The sequence below is a fragment of the Cajanus cajan genome, chromosome 1 (assembly GCF_000230855.2).
Source record: "Cajanus cajan strain Asha chromosome 1, NIPB_CcT2T_4, whole genome shotgun sequence".
NCBI lineage: Eukaryota > Viridiplantae > Streptophyta > Magnoliopsida > Fabales > Fabaceae > Cajanus > Cajanus cajan.
In genome coordinates, this window is record NC_138517.1 from 72,814,300 (window position 1) to 72,837,958 (window position 23,659).

The window sequence follows — 23,659 nt, forward strand, 5'->3', positions numbered from 1 at the left end:
ATTTTAATCCGCAGGAAAAATAAAAAAATTTAAAATTTATAAGTTTAATATTTTAAAAAAACTTAAAGTCCCACATCGATTAAAAATAAAACAATTAAAGAATATATAAGTTGTGACAACACTCACCTAACAAGTTGATTTGTATGGTTGAGTGTTAGACTTATAATCTACAACCTTAGAATTTAAAAGATTATGTATCACATGTTGAAGGCATGAAAACAAATCCTTCGGATGAATTCATTGTGAGCATTTGAAGCTGAAGAATTATTGATAGAATTTATAGTAATTTTTTTAAATTTTTTTCGTAAAAAATATTTTTGCAAAATTTCTTGAAAAAAAAATCGCAAGAAACTTTCCTGCAAATTTTAAAATTTGCAAAAATATATTATTCACGAAGGAATTACCTGCAGATAAAATTTCGCAAAAAAATTTGTAGGAACAACTTTTCTTGCAAATTTTTCATAAAAATTCACAAAAAAAGTCGCATGTAATAAGAGAAATTCTAGTAGTGTAAGTATATGTAAGAATGATAGTTTTTTTTATCTATTGAAGAATGAGCACTTAGCAAAAGATTACTCACACTTTGATTCGACTTCCAACATTGTAGTTCTTTTTATAGGGGCACCGAAAAAGATACATTAGAGGAGAGAACATCATTGAGTCAAAGCGCTTTTGCAGGACTTGCTTTTGTGTGTTGCTAAAGGTACAACAAGTGTCACATAGGAGAGAACTCTATGATACAATTGATATTTGCAAGTGTGAGTGTGCATAATACCATATTTGGTTAAGCATTTGTAAAATGTGTTTTGTTCTTAACCATAAAGGTATGACTAGTACATAATCAACCCATAATTTATGCATGCAACAAAATAACAGACTATTATTTTTATTTAAAAGATGTGTGTTGGTAATTAATTGCAAATAAAATAATATATCCATACATTCCACGAAATCAATACATAAGGCATAACACCCATATACATAACACTTACGACTTGTGTGAGTAAGTTTCTTACAAAGCACTTATAGGAGAGAAAAATATGAAAGCAAAATGAAAGGAGTTTCTCCATAAGTTTAAATTAGCTTACTCATAAGCTAATTAGTAGAAGCTATCTTTTATTGACTTTTCCAAAATCTTATTTTAACTTATGCATAAGCTATTTTTGATTTATGGAGAAGCTTATATTCCTTTTTCTTCCTACTTTTCTCTCTTAAAAGTGATTATAGAGAAAGTTATCTAAACATGTCCTAAGGGTCTTAGAATGTGGGTTTAGACCTAATTCAACCCTGCAAAATCGGCTTGTATGATGAGGGTTTTCTTTTCACTTATATACTATTTGTTTGTCCTTTCTCTAATCTTTTGGAACTTGAGTTTTTCCCAATACATTCCCTCAAGTCTAACACTAGTAGACTTGGTGTATGGATAAATGGTGAGTAACTATTTTTAATGATTAGGACAAACTAGACTTTAGTTTTTTCCAATACACCCCTTCACCACTAGTGCAAAAATTAGATTTTAAATCAGAGTTTTAAGATCGGTTACAAAGTAACCGATCTTAAAAGTGACGCAGTGGCAATTTTGTAAATAACATAACACTTTTAAGATTGGTTAAAATTTAACCGATCTTAAAAGTACTTTTAAGATCGGTTATTTTATGACCGATCTTAAAAGTAGCACTTTTAAGATCGGTATTTAAGAACTGATCTTAAAAGTGCTACTTTTAAAATCGGTTATTTCAGAACCGATTTTGTATGTAGTATACAAAATCGGTTCTTAAATAACCAATTTTAAAAGTATCGTCAGAAATCTTTTATATTCCCCTCCATTCTCATTCTCTTTAATCTTTCCCTCTATTCCTTTTTTACTCTCTAACGCTCTCATTTTCTATAGTCTCCAATAAAGTAAATTTCGTTGTCGTTTTCGTTTTCATTTTCGTCTTCTCATGTTCTTCTTGTGTCTCTTTTGATTTTCTCATGCTTTTCTCGTCTCTATTTTCGTTGTAGGTTCAGTTTGTGAAATTTCGAACCTGAAACGGGCCGTTCTGAAAGGAGAACGGGTCGTTCTCCATGGAGAACGGGTCGTGCTTCTCCATGGAGAACGACCCGTTCTGCAAGTTAACTAGCCTGGAACGGCCCGTTCCAGTTTTGGAACGGCCCGTTCCAGTTTAATTTTTTTTCACCGCCCGGACTTTTAAGATCGATTATAAAGCAACCGATCTTAAAAGTTAACTTTTAAAATCGGTTGTTTAACCGATTTTAAAAGTCTAACTTTATAAATCGGCTCTTTCAAAATCGGTTACGGAACTGATTTTAAAAGTTAAAAATAACCGATTTTAAAAGTCTTTTTTCTACTAGTGCACGCAACACTTTTAGGCTTGATACATAGATAAATTTGGTGGGTGACCCTTTTAAAGTGAGTCTAGGATATTTGTGATACCATCTTAGTATGTGAGTTTAGGCCTAATTCAACCTTACAAAAATGAGACAAAGATCATTGGATCCTTGTGTATAAAAAGTAGGAGTGGCAATGAATCCATTTATTCATCATTCATCATCCATTCAATTCATCAAGTAAATTTATTCAATTCATCAATTACAATAAAAATAAAAATAAATTGAATTCAATCCATTCATTGAGTTTTATGGATGGTTACTATTTCATCCATTACTTTTTCAAAATCCATTGGATTAATATGAGATATTTATTGGATTGAGATTTAAAAGACTATTTTGACATAAAAATAATCTTATGAATTTTAAAAGACTATATAAGAATGAAATGACTTATAAAGAAAAAAGTGAAAAAATATTTCAAAAAATATTATTTAATTTTTAAAACATTACTTTTATGGATGGATTGAATATCCATCCATGAAAAATTGTTGATGGATGGATTGTATGCCTTTTTTTTTATTACTTTAAATGGATTGAATTTTATGTAAATTTTTTAATAAATCTAAATAAATTAATGAATTATTTTTATCCGATCTATTATGATCCACCTTAAAAAATTATCCAATCTATTTATTTGTCACCTCTATTAAAAATTTATTGGACGGTCAATAAAAAATGTCATTAGACATCGTGAATTTCTTTATGATAGTTCATTAAAAACATCTATTTTATCAAGACTCTTGGAATAAAGTATTTAGACAAACTGAGTTATCATCAAAACTTTATGAAAATAGACTTTTATGTCTTTGGTTCTAACATTGTTTCATATGTAGTTTTATATTTATTTCTTTTTATCCTTAAAATGTTTATTAAATTTATTTTTTACTAGTTTTCTTACATAAATTAGAATGATATTATACTTTCTTTTGTTTATCCTCTTTCTGTCATTAGCTCATCCAACACACTAATCAACTAGTTGATTGTAACTCTTATCTTTTTCATACCTTTTTTTCCTAGGAAATGCTCACATATTAATGATAGCTTATAAATCCTTAGTCTTATAATAAGTGACATTCTAAATTATTTTACATAGATAAAAAAGTTAATAATAGATAAGAGTGAATATTGATTTTACAAAATTAACCTTATAAATAATTTTTTTATAGAAATAATACAACATAAAAACATCTCTCTATATAATCAATGGTATAAATGGAAAGGAGATAATTAATACTATATTGAAAAACTAACAATAAGATTCTTATTTTGTGACTTATTTTTTCTTCTAAAATAACACTTATTATGAGACAAATGAAATACTACATTATTCTTTTTTAATATAGTATACAAATAAAGAATCTTAATCTATTAAGAAAACAAAGAAACTTAATCTTTTTTACTTAAAAGAAGAATTTAAAATAATCATATTTGTGGTTGCATATGTCGTTTATATACTTATGAGTATAGTAGGCTAGTAGCATGATATCATAATAATTATTTTATTAAGGAATCAGCCCATAATAATGAATTGAAATGAATTAGTTTCCTTAATCTTCCTTATATGCAAAAGAAGACTACATTGAGCAGTTAAGGTTAAATAAGAGTGCACTTGTAAATTCATAAAAAAATAATTAAATACAATGTCTAATATTATTATTGAATTATAAAAAATTGTCTAATATTAAAATTAATTTTTAATTATTAAATATTAATTAAAAAATTCAATTATAAAATATTTAAAAATAGACTAATAATTTTCTTTTAATAATTTTTAGACAATAAATAAAGTTTAAAATTAAATATTAATTTCTTGAATAAATATTTAAAAATGAAATGTTGCTTATGTGAAAATTGAAGTATTATATCCAAACAAAATAGTTTAAATCCAAAATTTTGAAATTACTCCATCTAAATAAAATATTTAAACAATAAAAGAATTTCAATTAAAAGTAAAGAATTTTAAATTATCTAAAATTTTAAAATTCCTTACCCAGACACAAACTTACATATTTTGAAGAGTGCGCGAGCGTTTTAGTTTTTTTACTACACAATTTTGAGTTGTTTTCCGTAAGGTAAGAAGTAAGAATAAAAATGTAAACTTATTGAATTTAAGAGAAGGGTAATTATGACTTCTGAGCCATTTAGAAGGTCGAGTCTACTACACTAGTAACAGCATAGACGACGTCGTATCACAAAACCGAAAGAAGTTCATATACCTGACTCGCGGTGCTCGTGTAACGGATCGTTACTTGCGAATATTGAAGAATCTCCATCATCGCAAGAGCACAAAGGCTTCTTCTTGTTCATCACTGCAGAAACTAAAGAGGTCAATTAACTTTGTATTTTAATTTTTGTGAACACCAATCCTTCGCATTTCTTATGCTTTGAGTTTGGGGTTTTCGCATCATTCTTTTCGTATTCCGTTGCATCCTCGCCGATTAGCCATAGCTTTCTAATATAAATGAAATCAGAGAACGAAACTTGATGCTTGTGAATGTTTCTTGTCTCTGATTCTTTTGTTCTTTTATGTCACGTTTTGCGAAATTATAGTCGGTTGATTATGCGTGATTTAGCAAGTGTGTTATTATTATTATTATTATTATTATTATTTTCTCAAGGATTGGAATGATTTAGATTATGTATTAGGTCATTGTGTGTTCAATTTTGTGTTAGAATGAATTGCGTTCTTTTTTGTTTATATAAATGTTGGAGGAATTATCGCATGTGTTAAATTGTGTGAGTAATACGTGCATCTCTTGTGTAATGCAGCTGAGCGTAGCAGATATGGAATGTGTGGTTCAGGGAATTATAGAGACTCAGGTGAGGTTCTGTTTTCTTTGAAATGTTAATTGCTCTTTCTTTGAACTATATGGGAGATGTTATGGAATTAAATTGATTTGGCTTAGCGTTCGTGTTCGTGTTGGTCTCTTGCTGTTTGAAGTTTTAGATGCTGCTCTTATAGTTCATCGTGCTCCATGTTAATGGCGATGCCATAATCTCCATTTTCCCTTTTGTTTTAAGAATGCTGGCCATGATTTCTCATGTGTTGCTTGCGTTTAGTATTTGAGTTCTACCCGTGAAAGGTAGCTTAACGTTCTAGTAATCCAAATGGCGTGGCACTAAGGCAAAATATTGCTTAGCCACCTGAATGAACCCCTTCCTCAAAATAAATACAAAGAAGAAAACTTAAGTCCATAGAAGAAATGAATTTAGAGCCTTTTTGGTTACATGCTCAGAAGTGTTTTTGAGAGCTTTTCTACTTAAAATAAGGAGTTTTTTTTACAATAAAGAATCTCTCAAAAGCACTTCTAACTTGTATCCAAACATGTTTTCAATCAAAAGAACAAGTTTCATATAATTTAAGTCACATTATCTGCATGGTTTGAGTAGTCCCCCACACCTTGGCTGTGTTTCCTTGAATGTGATAATCATTGTTGAAATGCAGAGTGGAACCATATTGAAATATATAAAAAAAAAACTGCTTATTTTAATCCTAAATCTGTTTGTAATGCCATACCAAAGGAACTATCAAAGCAAGTTGCTGGGGTGATTTTTATAGTTGCTTTGGTTGGCACCTTCTGTTGATCTTTCTTGGTGAAGCAACAGTTCCCTGTTCCCTCCTTTATCTTTCCACTTTTATTAGTGAGTTGTCACTTGTCACTAGTGTACCCTTAACTCACTTCTGGATGCTTTAAACATGTGGTAAATGTTGAGCTTAGGGGAGCTAAAGACCTTAAGAGTTTTGATGATCACAACAACTTGGAGACAACAAGTGTACAACAACAACATTGAACACAAAAACAAAGTCAAGGAAGAATCAAGAAAAATACCTTGAAGTATAGATATGTAATAGAGCTTAGGAAGCAAATTGTTATAAATGAATTGTTATATTTGGGTCTGTGTGTGCTTTGTGCATTGAGAAAATCTTGTCTAGAATCAAGTAGGGAGTGGATGATGATGAGTTGAACATTGGAAAATTATTTTGAGACTTAAAATGAAGTTTTAAGAACTGACTCAAAATAATCGATTATTGTTAAATATAATCGATTATTTCAGCAAGTGGGCTAAGTGGAATGCCTTGCTGTAATAATCGATTATTTGCCAAAATAATCGATTATTTCAGGAACAACTCTCTGGAATAATCGATTATCCAGCTAAATAATCGATTAAATTGTTCTTGATTGATTTCCAGAAATCTGAAGAACAAAATAATCGATTATTCTTTAAAATAATTGATTATCTGGGTTTGAATTTTTATAAATAGTTTGAACTCTTTTGAAACTTCATAACATTGAGTAAAAACTGATAATCAACTGGTAAAAACGTTTTAGAGAGTCTGTGTGACATCTTGGAGAGTTTTCTTTGTGAAATCCAAGAGAAAAACGTTTGTGAAAAGCTTGTGAGGAAATCTTCATCATCATCATACTCTTGAAAGAGGAAGACAAAGATTTGTTCAAGAATTCCAGGTGAATTCGTTTCATTTTATTCTTTGTGAATCTTTGTGAAAAATCTTGAGAAGGGTTTCTCAAGTGGTGAAGTTTCTTGTAGTGGGTTCTACAAGGGTTACTTTCTTGGGGTCAAGAAAGTGGTTATCTTTTTGTAGTGAAGTATATGCATGTGTGTGTGCTTGTAAACCTTCTTACTAAAAGATAGTGGATCAAATCTTAATCAGGTGGTGATTAAGGACTGGATGTAGGTCACATGTGGAGTGGCTGAACCAGTATAAAAGACTTGTGCAATCTTCTTCAACCTTATCTCTTATTTTGTAACTTCTTGGTTGTGCTTTAAAGAAGATAAAACTTGACTAACATGTGTATGTGAATTTTGATGGTTTAAATCTATAATTGGATATTATATTTGAACTTCATTGTCTTGTAATCAAGTTGCACATTGCATTCATATCATAGTAACAAGTCTTTAAGAGTGCTTCATTTGAAAATTCTGTCATAGAAAAGTTTTGATTGAATTTAAGATCCAAAAACTGATAAATTTTTAAAGGGTCATTGAATCCAATTCACCCCCCCTCTTGGATTGGGCCATTCTTTTCTAACAATTGGTATCTAGAGCAAGGTTCTTGAGAGTTATTCAAGATTTAAAAATGGCCAACAACAACCTACCCTATGGTGAGGGTGTTTCTATACATAGACCTCCTGTTTTCAATGGTGAAAATTATGTCTATTGGAAGATTAGGATGAGAATTTTCATTGAAGCTATTGATATTGTTGTATGGGATGCTATAGAAAATGGACCCTATATCCCTATGAAAAAGAATGATGATGGTGAGCTTAAGGAAAAACATTGGAGTGAGTGGAGTGATGAGGAAAAGAGAAGAGCCCAACATGACAAAAGAGCCAAAAACATCATAACATCTGCATTGTCTATTGATGAATTTTTCAGAATTTCACAATGCTTATCTGCTAAAGAAATGTGGGACACTTTGCAAGTCACTCATGAAGGAACAAGCGATGTAAAGAGATCAAGAAAGCATACTCTCATTAGAGAATATGAGCTGTTTAGAATGCAAAATGGTGAATCTATTTCTGATTTCCAAAAAAGATTTACACACTTGATAAATCACCTTGTTGACCTTGGCAGGAAATTTGAAAAGGAAGAGCTGAATCTAAAAGTGCTGCAATGCTTGGATAGATCATGGCAAGCAAAGGTGACAGCCATTGAAGAATCAAAGGATTTGACCCCCTTGACATTAGCTACTCTCTTTGGGAAATTAACGGAGCATGAGCAAAAGCTGCACATATTTGATGAACATGAGCAGCAAGATAAGAAAGGCAAAGGAGTGTCATTGAAAGCCCTGAAATCTGCCAAAGGTAAAGAAGTGTGTGAAGAAATAAGCTCCGATGATTCCGAAACCGAGAACTTCAATCTGCTGGTAAAGAAGTTTAGAAAGTTCATGAGAAGAAAGAAGAATTCCCCATACAAATTCAATAAGAAGTCAAACAAGAAAGAGGAAGCAAGCACATCCTCCTTTAATTGCTTTGAATGTGGTAAACCGGGACACATGAAGGCTGAGTGTCCAAATCTCTTGAAGAAGCAACAAGAGGAGAAGAAAGTTAAGAAAAATGCAAAAGGAAAGAGAGCCTATATTTCTTGGGAAGATAATGACTCAAGCACATCAAGTGATGAATCTGAATGTGAGGAGAACAACTTGTGCTTGATGGCTGGAACTGACCATGACACAATTGTAAGTGACTCTGACCTTGAATCCAATTCGGATTATGATCAGCTTCAAGAAGCTTTTATACAAATTCATGAAGAAGCTGTCAAATTAGGTGCCTTAAATTCAAAGTTGAAAAACAAGCTGAAATGGTATGAAAATGCTTTAATTGAAGCTGAACAAGAGCTTGAAGATTTGAAGCATGAGCATGAAAATCTTCAAACTATGTTTAACTTTAGTGAAGCTCATTCCTCAAAAGATGTTTGTGAACATTGCAAAGTTTTTGAAAAAGAAAATGCTGACTTAAAATCCACACTTGCAAGGTTCACAAAGGGAAATGCAAATTTGAATATTCTTTTGGGAAAACAAAGAAACACTTTTGATAGGAGTGGACTTGGCTTTAATCCAAGTACAAGCATACCAATTGTGTCAAAGAAAGTAGCTTTTGTGAAAAGTCAAAATTTTAGAAAACTCAAAAGCAACTTTTCTAGACAAGCAACTTGTTTTTATTGTTGTAAAAAAGGTCATACAATTAGGAACTGCTATTCAAGAAAATATGGAGTTCCAAGTGGAAAAATGATTTGGGTTGAGAAGAGTCAAAGGCTGAGAACTAACCAACAAGGACCCTCCACATGGGTACCTAAATTTTTCCTCTAAATTTGTGTTGTAGGAATGCTTGAGGGCCAAAAATTTACTGTGGTATCTTGATAGTGGCTGCTCAAGGCACATGACCGGGGATCCCTCCAAATTCTCAAGTCTGAAATTGAAGAATGAAGGGTATGTTACCTATGGTGACAACAATAAAGGCAAAATTCTTGGCCATGGCAATGTTGGTAATTCCTCCTCTCAAACATTGATTGAAAATGTTTTGCTTGTTGATGGCTTGAAACATAATTTGCTGAGTATTAGTCAATTGAGTGATAAAGGCTTTAAAATTGAATTTGATAATACATGTTGCTTGATATGTGATAAAAAGAGTAAAGAAATCAGATTCATTGGTAAAAGAATTGACAATATATACATGCTTGACTTAGAACACTCTATAACAATGTCAAACACTAAGTGTCTAATAACTCAAGAAGAAAACATATGGCTTTGGCATAGGAGAGCTGCACACATTCATATGGATCACCTAAATAAACTGTGTAGGAAAGAATTAGTGGTTGGTCTACCCAAACTCAAGTTTGGAAAAGACAAACTATGTGATGCTTGTAAAAAGGGCAAGCAAGTGAAGGCTAGCTTTAAAAGTAAAAATCAGATTTCAACATCTAGACCTTTGCAATTAATTCACATGGATTTGTTTGGTCCATCAAGAACAATGAGCTTAGGCGGAAACTACTATGGCTTAGTAATTGTTGATGACTATTCTAGATATACATGGGTTATGTTTCTTGCAAACAAAAATGATGCTTTTAATGCCTTTAGAAAATTTGCCAAACTTGTTCAAAATGAGAAGTGTTCAAACATCACCTCTATAAGAAGTGATCATGGAGGTGAGTTTCAAAACATAATGTTTCAAAAATTCTGTGAGGAACATGGTATAAACCATAATTTCTCAGCACCTAGGACACCTCAACAAAATGGGGTTGTTGAGAGGAAAAATAGGTCCTTAGAAGAACTTGCTAGAACAATGTTGAATGAAACAAACTTGCCAAAATATTTTTGGGCTGATGCTATTAACACTGCTTGTCATGTGTTAAACAAAGTTCTGATTCGGCCTATATTAAAGAAAACACCCTATGAAATTTACAAAGGAAAGAAACCTAACATTTCATAGTTTAGAGTGTTTGGGTGTAAGTGTTATGTGCTGAACAATGGGAAAGAACAACTTGGAAAGTTTGATGTAAAGGCTGATGAGGCAATCTTTCTAGGATACTCTACAAATAGTAAGGCTTATAGAATTTATAATAAGAGAACTCTAGTTGTAGAAGAATCTGTCCATGTGGTATTTGATGAGTCAAATAAGCAAGAGACTAGACAAACTGAAGTTGAGGATTTAACTGAGTTGCTTGATCAATCCCTATTGGAGAATGAACCTAATGATGTGTCTGAGGAGAGTGAGTCACATGTGAAACAAAAGGAAACATGTGAACAATTGCCAAAGGAATGGAAAACCATAAGAGACTTATCAATGGACAATATAATTGGAAGCATTGGTAAGGGTGTTTCAACTAGAAGTGCAATTAAAAATATTTGCAACACTATGGCATTTGTGTCACAAGTTGAACCTAAGAACATTGATGAAGCACTTAAAGATGAACATTGGTTAATGGCTATGCAAGAGGAACTAAATCAGTTTGAAAGAAATGAAGTGTGGGATTTAGTGCCATTACCAAAAGATTATCCAATCATTGGAACCAAGTGGGTTTTCAGAAATAAGCTTGATGAATCTGGAATAATTCTTAGAAATAAGGCAAGACTAGTGACTAAGGGGTATAACCAAGAAGAAGGAATTGACTATGATGAGACTTTTGCCCCTGTAGCAAGGATTGAAGCAATTAGACTACTTCTTGCTTATTCTACCATAAAGAATTTCAAGCTTTATCAAATGGACGTAAAAAGTGCTTTCCTCAATGGGCTGATACAAGAGGAAGTGTATGTGGAACAGCCACCTGGATTTGTGGATTTCAAAAATCCTAATCATGTGTACAAGCTCAAAAAGGCACTCTATGGCTTGAAGCAAGCTCCTAGATCTTGGTATGACAGGTTAAGCAAATTTCTAATTGAGAATGATTATGAAAGAGGAAAGGTGGATAATACATTGTTTGTCAAGAAGTTTAAAAATGATACAATGTATGTGCAAATATATGTGGATGATATTGTGTTTGGATCTACAAATATCTCTCTCTGTAAAGAATTTGCTAAAACCATGCAAGGAGAATTTGAGATGTCAATGATGGGAGAACTTACCTTCTTTTTGGGATTACAAGTCAAACAAATGCATGATGGAACTTTCATAAGTCAAAGTAAGTATTGCAATGAACTTTTGAAAAAGTTTGGTATGGAAGGGTGTAAGGAGGCTGCTACACCAATATCAAACAATTGCAATCTTGACTTAGATGAGAAAGGAATTGCTGTTGATAATTCAAAATATAGAGGTATCATAGGATCACTCTTGTACTTGACAGCAAGTAGGCCTGATATAATGTTTGTTGTGTGCCTATGTGCAAGATTCCAAGCTAATCCTAAAGAATCTCATATGAAAAGTGTAAAGAGAATCCTTAAGTATTTGAAAGGCACAACTAATGTTGGTTTGTGGTATCCAAAGGGAGTCTCACTAAGTCTGATAGGCTACTCAGATTCAGACTATGCTGGGTGTAGACTAGATAGAAAGAGCACAAGTGGAACTTGTCACTTGTTAGGTAGTGCACTTGTTTCATGGCATAGCAAAAAACAAGCTTGTGTTGCTTTAAGTACAGTTGAGGCTGAGTATATTGTAGCTGGAAGTTGTTGTGCTCAAATTCTTTGGATGAAGCAACAATTAAGAGACTATGGAGTTGAGTTGAACAAAATTCCTTTGAGGTGTGATAACACTAGTGCAATAAATCTGACCAAGAATCCAATTTTGCACTCTAGGACTAAGCATATTGAGATAAGACACCACTTTTTGAGAGATCATGTTCAAAGAAATGATTGTGTTGTGGAGTTTGTAGAGACAAGTAAACAACTTGCTGATATTTTTACAAAACCTCTACCTAGAGAAAGGTTCAATCAATTGAGAATTGAGTTGGGAATAATTAATGAATCAAGTTTGAATTGATTGTGTTGTGAGAATGAAAGTAAGAGATGTGTGAAAGATTATATTTGAAAGTGGCAAACAAGACTTGAAAAATTTGAGAAGTTAAAATTTTCAGAGAAGCAAATCTTCACTGGAATAATCGATTATCTTAAGATATAATCGATTATCTTAAGTGATTTATGAAAACAATCGATTATCTTGGGAAATAATCGATTATCTGGAACATGAAGAATTCCAAGAGTTTCTGAAATAATCGATTATTTGAGTAATAATCGATTATCTAGTAAGAAGGAACTCAAGAGTCACTGTAATAATCGATTATCTTGGGAAATAATCGATTATCTGAGTAGTGGAATCTGAAAGGCCACTGGAATAATCGATTATTCTGTAAATAATCGATTATCTGGGTTGTGTTAGGAGAAACTACCCTCTGTAATAATCGATTATCCTTAAAATAATCGATTATCCATATCAGATTTCGTTTTTAAAATATTTTTCTGATGCAAATAATCGATTATTTGCATAAATAATCGATTATCTGGGCGGTTTTTTGAAATTTCCTGAAACGGTTATCTACGCGCCAACCCTTAAAACTACCCATTACCCTTATACCCAGAATGTGCTAGGGCTTCAAAAACACTCTCATTCTCTCATTCTCTCATTCTCCCCCAAACCCTCAAAACCCTAACTCTCTCAAATCCTTCCACAATTCTTCATCTTCCCTCAGAGCAACTGACTTCGAAGTGGTTCGCGGATGAGAAAGCGCAAGAATATTACTTCGAGTGGTACGCTGGTCGGAGAATCATTCCTCCGAAGACCCTGAAGCTTGAATGGTTCAAGAATGAAGGGTTTAGCTTTCCAACCCTTTTGGAGCATCAGGAGTTGAAGGTGTTCCTGGAGATGGAAGGACCCTACTACCCAGAACTGATCTGGTTATTTCTATGTTTTGCCACTACTAACGGAGGAGTTATGCAATCAGTGGTGAAGGGCAAACTGATCAAGTTGGACGGACCAACTCTGAGAGCGGCTGCGGGTCTGAGTGGGACAGGAGCAGAGAAACCCCAGCCATTCAACTTTGGAGATTTTGAAGAACTGACCACATTTCGGGACTGTCAAAGGGTTCCGTCAAACACCAAGTACGAGAAATTTTTAGCGGGAGGTATGAAGAAAAACTCTCGTTTAATTTCTTTCATTATTGCCTGGATGTTAAAACCAAGGTTGCACAACCATGCACAAATGTCTCGGGATGACATTTTATTAATGCATGTGATTAAGAAGAAAATTAAGATTGATTGGGTGTCAGTTGTGAACGATTGTATCTGGAAGGCAAGGAGAAAGGAAGACGGACTGATTCCTTATGCTTTACTCTTGTCTAAAATTTTTGAAAATGTTGGAGTAGATTTGACAGGTGAAAGAAAGATTGTTCTACACGCGTCAAATAAAATTGAGAAATCTTCTTTGCACCACATGGGTATGCTGAAGCAAGAAGATAAGTGGGTTTTTAAAGGAGATGTTCCTCCTACCCCGGAACCAGCTACAGATGAGGACGGTGTTCCTTATCATGATGAGGATCAGCCACCACAGGTGGAAGCTGAGCCTAGAGAAGCTGAGCCGGAGCTGAAGCCGTTCTCACCGTTTGAACAGATCATGATCAACAAAATGGATGCTATGATGGAGATGTCACGGAGACATGAATCCATGTTCTCTGGAATTCTTGATAGGTTTGACGACCTAGATCATGAAGTCAGAATCATCAAGACGCAGCTTGGTATTCCGGACGATGAGGAGTGATTTCTGTTTTTGTTATTTTGTTTAGTTTTTAAGTTCAAGTTTGGAACAATTTTTTTTTAAGTTCATTTGGTTGTAATGATTTTAATTCCTGAACACTTTTATTGCTTTTGATGTTGAACAATTTAAATTTGATGAATTTGAAGCTTGTTTGTTAATGTGTTGGTTCAATTTTGATTCCAAAGCTTGGTTTGGATTGCTGATGCAAAATGCTCTGTTTTGTGGTGAGCATATATGTTGGAATGTGATTATTTGTGCTTTGGAATACTCTGTTTTTTTTACTGTGAAAATGACTATCTTGACTTGATTTGGTTTGGTTTGTGATATGGTGCACAATTGGCATCACAAATTGGTTCAAATTTGGTTTGAGTTGCAGAACCAAAATTGGTTCATTTATGATAATATTGCTGGATAGAATCTGTACATGGCAATTCTTTGTTAACCTTGGCTTACTTTGTTTTTGATAATGCCAAAGGGGGAGAAAAGGTATTGTATATTGTGTGTTTAGTTGTTGTTTGCAGGTATTTTGCTTGTGTGTGTGTGTTGTGCAGGTGGTTCGTAGCACAATATGGCACAATAAGAAGTTAAGTGAATATTGGTTCATGGATTAGTTCATGGGTTGTCATCATCAAAAGGGGGAGATTGTTGAGCTTAGGGGAGCTGAAGACCTTAAGAGTTTTGATGATCACAACAACTTGGAGACAACAAGTGTACAACAACAACATTGAACACAAAAACAAAGTCAAGGAAGAATCAAGAAAAATACCTTGAAGTATAGATATGTAATAGATCTTAGGAAGCAAATTGTTATAAATGAATTGTTATATTTGTGTCTGTGTGTGCTTTGTGCATTGAGCAAATCTTGTCTAGAATTAAGTAGGGAGTGGATGATGATGAGTTGAACATTGGAAAATTATTTTGAGACTTAAAATCAAGTTTTAAGAACTGACTCAAAATAATCGATTATTGTTAAATATAATCGATTATTTCAGCAAGTGGGCTAAGTGGAATGCCTTGCTGTAATAATCAATTATTTGTCAAAATAATCGATTATTTCAGGAACAACTCTCTGGAATAATCGATTATCCAACTAAATAATCGATTAAATTGTTCTTGATTGATTTCCAGAAATCTGAAGAACAAAATAATCGATTATTCTTTAAAATAATCGATTATATGGGTTTGAATTTTTATAAATAGTTTGAACTCTTTTGAAACTTCATAACATTGAGTAAAAACTGATAATCAACTGGTAAAAACGTTTTAGAGAGTCTGTGTGACATCTTGGAGAGTTTTCTTTGTGAAATCCAAGAGAAAAACGTTTGTGAAAAGCTTGTGAGGAAATCATCATCATCATCATACTCTTGAAAGAGGAAGACAAAGATTTGTTCAAGAATTCCAGGTGAATTCGTTTCATTTTATTCTTTGTGAATCTTTGTGAAAAATCTTGAGAAGGGTTTCTCAAGTGGTGAAGTTTCTTGTAGTGGGTTCTACAAGGGTTACTTTCTTGGGGTCAAGAAAGTGGTTATCTTTTTGTAGTGAAGTATATGCATGTGTGTGTGCTTGTAAACCTCTTGCTAAAAGATAGTGGATCAAATCTTAATCAGGTGGTGATTAAGGACTGGATGTAGGTCACATGTGGAGTGGTTGAACCAGTATAAAAGACTTGTGCAATCTTCTTCAACCTTATCTCTTATTTTGTAACTTCTTGGTTGTGCTTTAAAGAAGATAAAACTTGACTAACATGTGTATGTGAATTTTGATGGTTTAAATCTATAATTGGATATTATATTTGAACTTCATTGTCTTGTAATCAAGTTGCACATTGCATTCATATCATAGTAACAAGTCTTTAAGAGTGCTTCATTTGAAAATTCTGTCATAGAAAAGTTTTGATTGAATTTAAGATCCAAAAACTCTGATAAATTTTTAAAGGGTCATTGAATCCAATTCACCCCCCTCTTGGATTGGGCCATTCTTTTCTAACAGTAAAGGCTTAACTGCAAAATTCTGCTTGTATCTTTACTGTTATGCATTTTTTACTAAATAAAGATGCATGGAACTTCTTGTTACCTTGCACAAGTAGTTATAGTATTTCTATCATGTTTATCTGATAAAGGGTTGATCATTTATTAGCAAAAACTTATTTGAAGCTAACATCCAAGCTTGAGAAGCTAACATATAGAACCAATTATTCAATTATCTGAACATGTCAATGTGGTACGCAAATAATGACCTGTTCTAAGCTCCATAGAATCAATTCTATTATCACAAGATGGTATTTATTTGAACATTTGCATGCCATGAGCCAAAATATTTTGTTATTTCATGGAAGTATTCAAATATCACACTAATAATTGAGTATAATAAGTTTAATATATGAGAATATAGGCTTAGCATACATAAATAGTCAATTTTTCTCACAGTTTTCAAATACTAGGATTTCAAATATTCAAGATAAATTGTGTTAAGATAATCAAGATATGTTATGTTAGTATTACATTTTTTCAGAAGGAAACTTTCTGTGGAAAGGCTGTGTGAGACAACCATGGCAATTAATGTTTTGTTATCTTTTGCAGCATGTTGAGGCTCTAGAGATTCTTCTTCAAGGACTATGTGGTGTTCAGAGAGAACGATTGAGGATACATGAAATATGCCTTAAGAGTGGTCCACATCTGGGTGAGTGTTTTATTTGAATATTTTGCTATTTTGTGGCCAACAATATTTCCATTTTTGTTGTTATGGAAGTAATTTTATGCTATGCATTGACCACCAAACAGTAAAAAAAACAAAACATTTTGATGTGACTTGGCTCCTTGAGCTGTGTTATTTTGTTCCTCAAATGTCCAACAAGTGTAGTCTTTAGCATTTCCTGTGGACTATCGTACAAATGGCATGCTTCATGCTCCTTTTACGACCTATTATGCTCTTTTGTATTGGCTTTCAGTTTACATCTCATGGTTTCGTTTTATTGTTTCTGTTCTCCGAAGAAATTTATGTTTGTCCAAGATGAGGTTTATTCTGTGTTGCATCTTCAAGATAGAGAAGAAATATTTTCAAATCTAACGATTCCCTCAACATTTTTGTCTAGTTTTTGAATTTTTTGGTGTAAATTTTTGTTTTCTAAAAGTATATCATTTTAACCTTTCTCCAATTAATCATGATTATATGGACTTTTTCTATAGGTACTGTAGCCTCAGAGGTTCGACTCTTGTGTGATCTAGAGCAATCTGAACCTTCATGGTAAATCAATTGCAACTTTAATGTTAATAACTTGTTAGAAATTTTTCCCGCAACCATATACACATTTAATGTGCTTGATGATTTGTTCAGGAGTGTTAGACATGTAGGTGGTGCAATGAGGGGTGCAGGTGCAGAGCAAGTTTCTATTCTAGTTAGGTCAATGGTGGAAAGCAAAACAAGCAAGAATGCACTTCGCTTGTTTTATGCACTGGGGTACAAGTTTGACCATGAGCTGCTAAGAGTGGGATTTTCCTTCAATTTCTACAGGGGTGCACAAATCACTGTGACGGTTGCATCAATCAATAAAATGCTGAAGCTGCACGCAACTGATGAGGCCGTGCCAGTAACACTTGGTATACAGATGGTTGAAGTAACAGCACCCGCAACTTCTGAAAACTATACTGAAGTTGCTACTGCTATGTCATCCTTTTGTGAATACCTTGCACCGTAAGTATCTTTTTTCTTTCTCAATTGCATATTAAGAATCTTTTATACAAATCTTTGCACTGGAGGAATCTTAATATATTGCTAGTAATTGGGGGGTGTTACTGTTTTCTTAATTTACCGTCATGCTTGTTTGATATCACTCAGTCATGATTGTTTAAGGTCTTACTGTCATATTATAATTAAGGTTTATTTGGATAAGCTTCCTCAAAAACACTTATAAGAGAGAAAAATATTTAAATAAAAAAAAATCAAAATAAACTTCTCTAAGTTAAAAGTAATCCATGTATGAGTTAAAAATAAGATTTTAGAATAGTTATATGAGATCATTTCTACATATTAACTTATGTACACAAGCTTTAATTTATGGAAAAATTTATTTTATTTTTTCTTTTTAATTTTTATTTCTTAAAAGTACTTCTGGAAAAGTTTATCTAAACAAACCTTTTAGTTAACAGTTATCACCTCTTATTATTTTCCTTGACATAGATCATTGGTATATGTGACTGTTTGGTGTGAAATTCCCAGGCTTCTCCACCTGTCCAAACCAGGCGTTTCAACCGGTGTTGTTCCTACTGTTGCTGCAGCTGCTGCAGCTCTAATGTCTGATGGTGGGGGTACGACGTTGTAGTGTGCCTGCAATGTTATCTTTGTGAACACACTTGCTTCTGCAATGTTACCTTTGTAAACAAACTTGCTTAAATGCAATAAAGAGACTAGAACATGTGAAAATTGACATTGGAACATGCCTTCCCATTGCTTATTTGCTTTATGATCGATCATATACACGCGCAATTTGATTGTTCTTAGCTGTTTGGGAGTAGAATAGTGTCATGCTTTAATGATAAGAAAAGAAAAGAAAATATTAGTTTTAGGACGTGAGTGGGTTGGGTCTTTGTTATTTATTTTCTTATTGTACAATGGTGACATTGAACTTATAACCTAAGACTTTGTATAAACTACTTAATTCTCCCACTAAGCCAACCTCTGCTGGATTGGTTGGGTCTTTCCTTAAACTATCCAAACCTAACTCCAGCTTTGGATTATTTTCATCAGATTTCCAAAAATAATTTTTTTTGAAGATAAAGTAAAGATGTCCATCAAAGTGCACCTATTTTGACTGTTCCGGACATATTTTATTTTACATTGTTTTTGTTATTTTAGTATGGAAGTTTTCTTCGGTGGATGTTTTATCTTTTATTTAATTGATATTAAAGTGGCACCTACTCATGCTATTGCAGTGAAAGCACCACTATCGGCTTATTTTAACACCTTAAAACAAGAAGCAGAGAAAAAAATTTCAAGTTGTTGTGCCCCTCGAGACCATTACGCCTTGACGAAGCTTCGTTCCGTGGCACATTAGTTGCTTCAATCACTATTTGGCCAATTAACCAAAGGTGTTTAGAGGTTCTGATAACTCGTTAATTCGACCCAACTAGACCCAAACATTTTTGTTTGGATATTGGTATCATTATGTTTAAATTGAATGACTTTTGATTCTAATAATAAGTTTACGTTTAAATTAACAAATTTGATAACTTAACTCATTGATGTGATATTTTTTAAATAAGTATTTAAATAAATTTTAATTCATTTATTTAATTGTTATTATTTGTAATTTTTGAAAAAATTAAAAACAATATTGAAGTTTTATTAGATTTGATAGACTCAACTTATCATTGATTAGGTTGGTTTAATTCATGTTTGATAAAAAAAAATGCACCATTCAACTCAATCCAAAATATTTTGATTAGTTTGAGTAACGAGTTTAATCAAATTTGACTCAAATTGACTTGTATACATCCCTACAAATAAATCATTTAAAAGAATTAATAAATTAAACACACAATATTTAAATAGGTCTTTTGTTGGTGACATCATACATAAGACTAGTTGCAGTCCTTATTTTATCTAAATTTACTCATGGACAAAACATATGTTGAATACAATAAATAACTCTTTGCTAGTTATACTTAATGTTGATCAATAAATATTATTAATTAGAACATCTCCTAGACAACTAATAAGCATATCTAAATAGTTAATAAATTTGGTTGTATGACAACTAATAAAAAAGAAGTCCTAAAATAATAAATAAATGGTTAATATGTTTATTGATATCTAAGCACCAATAATTAATCACCTTTTATTAATGACTAAGTTTTTGTTATTGTATCATATTGGTACCGGCCGTTTCCAAAATAATTCAACGATCCACCCTAATTCACAAGGTACTTCTAAGTTCTCCATTCTAATAACTTGATGAACAAACTATGTTCTACAATTCACACATTGCATGCCAATCTACACAATGAAAATGGGAGATCACATGTTTCGAAGAGTGGATTATACATTTCAAGTTACATAATTGCTTCCTAATATGGGGATGGGCAACCCCTCTACACTTAGAAAGTTGCATGGAAGAAACTGATGATCTGACAAGACATCCCATCATTCTTCCACCATGTCACCCTCACTTTTCCAGAAATACTCCATGCAAATACCTCTTTTAAGTATATTCTTTAACTCTAGTGCTAAAACTCTAAAGAATTCATACTCATTTGAGCATTAAAGTGTGTATGTAGGTGACCATCACCTTCAACTGTCTATTTGTCACCATTCATGCAACTAGTCAAGATTGTCCTAATTGCTCTCAACGTGCTAAAAACACAAACATGCTTAATTCACTTTGAACATTGGCACCATTTGTAAGAAAATATTAATCTCTCCATATTTCTTTAGATTTTCATGATGGTGAACACTCGCAAAGGTATAGCTTGTGCCAATATGAAGACAAACTCTACTATATTATATTATAAGACATCGACACCTAGCCACATTAATTGATCTAGAAGTTTGCTAACCACAACAACTTTGTTCAAACCGATCCTAGTTAGTGAGAGCATCAAATGTCCTCACATTAAAAGGTTTCCCTATACTTTTGATAGGCCACCCACCTCCCCATGCATTTAATGACTACGACATGGTCCTCGGAAATCTGCCACTCGTTTTGAGAAAAAATTTGTGCAAAATTCTACCCAAGAGGGATTAACCCTAAAATTGAGTGGTATAACAATACAAGAGACCCTCATCATTGTGTTCACCCAATAAGGGAGATAATGAAAAAGTCTTTTGTTGGGTATTCTCCCTTACTTTCAGCAAAACAACTTTGCAGTGGTTTCAATATTTGTCATTGTGGTCCATCATTGCTTGGACTAAATAGCATAGCAAATAACTCATGAACATCACAATCAGCAAGGTCCAACAAAAAATTGATGCCAAAGTTACTCGAATTTAACATGGTAATGATCATCCATATATAAGTTCACTTGAGAAGATTGACAAGTATAGGACCTACTTCATGGGGTTTGAGTTGCACCTTATTAAATACGTGCTTAGCACTCCATTATGCACTTCATTTGCCAAGAGAAAGGTATGAACACTCAAGGAATTCCTAAAATAAGGACAAAAATATACTCCTTTTGATTCTTTTATAATAAACAAATAATAATATAGTTTACTCCTATTTGTTTCTTACAAAAGGACCAAAAATAGTATTAACATTGAGGATGAGTTGAAGGTCATGGAAATGAAAAGGGGAAAAGTACTTAATAATAATGTTAAGGTCTAAAAGTTAGAGAAGAGTTATATAAAGTTTAATGATATGTTCCTCCTTATAAAGGAGTTATTTAAAATACCCATCTGTCAACATGATGAGTTAATTTATATTTTTATTTTGTAAAGATATATATATTTTTTTATTAGAGGAGCATAATCAAGTTTTATTCACGAGTTCTTTATTTATAGAGAAAAGGTGTCATACATAATCAAATATCGATATTATCTTATTTTAAAAATAAGAAAATAAATCTTAAAATAATCAAAACAAATTAAATCTAAATATTTGAAACATAAATAAAATATTTTTATCGAAACTAATTTATTTTTCTAATGATATTTAGACATATTCCTAACATTGTTCTTTGATTAAATATCTTTATCACCTAATTTGAATTTGAATTTCAAAATCTGCGTTTTCTTTTTTTGGCTGGTTTCTTCTTTTTTTACTTGTGATTTTTGTTGTAATCCTTCTTAAATGGAACCACCTTAGCATTTGTCTCGAACTTCTCCTTTGAAAATGATTTTTTATTGTCTTCATTCTCCTCTTCATCATCAAACTTCTTTTGAAGACATGTATCTTTGTACTTTTCACTTGTATCTTCATTTATAATTGGTTCTTCCTTCTCCAAACCTTACATATGAACATTGAACACTTCTTTATTGTTGATATCTATAATTACATAGTTTTTATCTTCAAATAACACTTTATAGCATTTTTCCAACAATTGAGCAACACTCAACAAATTTTGATTAATATCAGAAACACATAAAACATTAGATATTAATTTCAAAACCTGAATAACTTTTAATAACAATTGTTCCTTTTCCTTTTATTGTAAGGTGTGCTCCATTTCCCATTTGAAATTTCGAGATATAAGTTTTTTTGAGTTCTTTAAAGAGTTCTCGATCATTAATCATATGGTTTGTACAATCACTATCAAAAAATACAAAGGTTTTGAGGGTTTTTTTGGTCATAACGCGTGACATTGAGTAGTTATTCTTCTTTCTCTTGTTGCTTTTCAACAATGTTGACTTTTTCTTGTTGCTCGTGAGATTTGCATATATATATATATATATATATATATATATATATATATATATATATATATATATATATATATATATATTTTAAGTGTCCTAATTATTCTCATTTGTAATATTTTGCGTTAAGTCTCCACCAACGATGACTAGTCTTTTTGCAATAAGGACATAGTGGAAAAATTTGAGTGCTATTATTTTGTTTGTTCTCTTGGAACAATTCCTTCTTGTTTTTGCCACCATTGTTGTTCTTTCATTTGACTAAATATACACCTTCCACAGTTCCTTCTTGTCTCATAAGCCTCCTTTGTTCTAATGTTTGTAATGCATATAACACCTTTGCTAAAGTGAGCTTACTCAAATCCTTTGTGTTCTCCAAGGCCACTATTGAAGCTTCATATCTTTCAGGTATAGTTACTAGAAATTTTTCAACAAATTTTAGAATGAAGAAATTGTGTTTCTAGTAACCGAACCTTATTAGGAATGCCAAGCAATTCGTTTAAGTATTGTTTGATTGTTTCGATCTCCTTCATTCTTTCTAACTCAAATTCTCTTATTAAATTCAAAACTTGCATGCTTTGCATCCTTTCATCTCTAGCATATTCTTCCCTTAAGTAATCCCAAATTGCTTTTGTTGATTTAAGAGTCATGATCCTGGTAAAAACATTTTGTGAAAACATAGGCAAAGAGACAACTATTTGTCTTTGCCTTTTTGATTTTCCTTTCTTTGTGAATTTGCATTTGAGCTATGGTACATAGTATTGTCTAACAACATGGAAATATCATAATCTTCTTCTATAGCTTCCCAAAGATCTAAAGTCTCTAGGGTTTGCCTCCATTCTCACTGCCCAAAAATTATAACTTTCTCATCAAAGATAGGTGAAAAAATTTGTGAAAATTTTGTTTTTGCTTCCATCTCCACGAGTTGTAACCTTGACTCTAGATATCAATGATGGATTATTTTATATTTGTATTTTGTAAAGATATATTTTTTATTAGATGAATTTAATCAAATTTTATTCATGAGGACAAAAGGTGTCATACAAAATTAAATATTGATATTATCTTATTCTAAAAACAAACAAACAAATTTTAAAATAATTAAAATAAATTAAATCTAAATATTTGAAACATATATAAAAAAATTCTTATCAAAACTAAATTTATTTTTTAAAAAATATTTATGCATATTTCCAACACAACACTACCCATCTAAGATT

The 23,659-nt window shown here is 32.2% G+C and overlaps 1 protein-coding gene across 2 annotated transcripts; it reads left to right on the plus strand.

The window, feature by feature from the left end:
• The first annotated feature begins 4,665 nt into the window (after positions 1–4,665).
• LOC145950704 (mediator of RNA polymerase II transcription subunit 18-like) lies at positions 4,666–18,654 on the plus strand. 2 transcript variants are annotated; one of them, XM_083062362.1, is made up of 6 exons: positions 4,666–4,720; positions 5,164–5,214; positions 16,673–16,772; positions 17,279–17,336; positions 17,427–17,783; positions 18,309–18,654. In XM_083062362.1, exons 2-6 carry the CDS (start codon positions 5,179–5,181, stop codon positions 18,409–18,411), a joined length of 654 nt encoding a protein of 217 aa, XP_082918488.1. In that variant the 5' UTR covers positions 4,666–4,720; positions 5,164–5,178; the 3' UTR covers positions 18,412–18,654. The 2 variants fall into 2 exon arrangements, with proteins under 2 accessions (XP_082918488.1, XP_082918486.1); XM_083062360.1 differs by lacking the exon at positions 4,666–4,720 and adding an exon at positions 4,816–4,884.
• Positions 18,655–23,659: the final 5,005 nt, after the last annotated feature.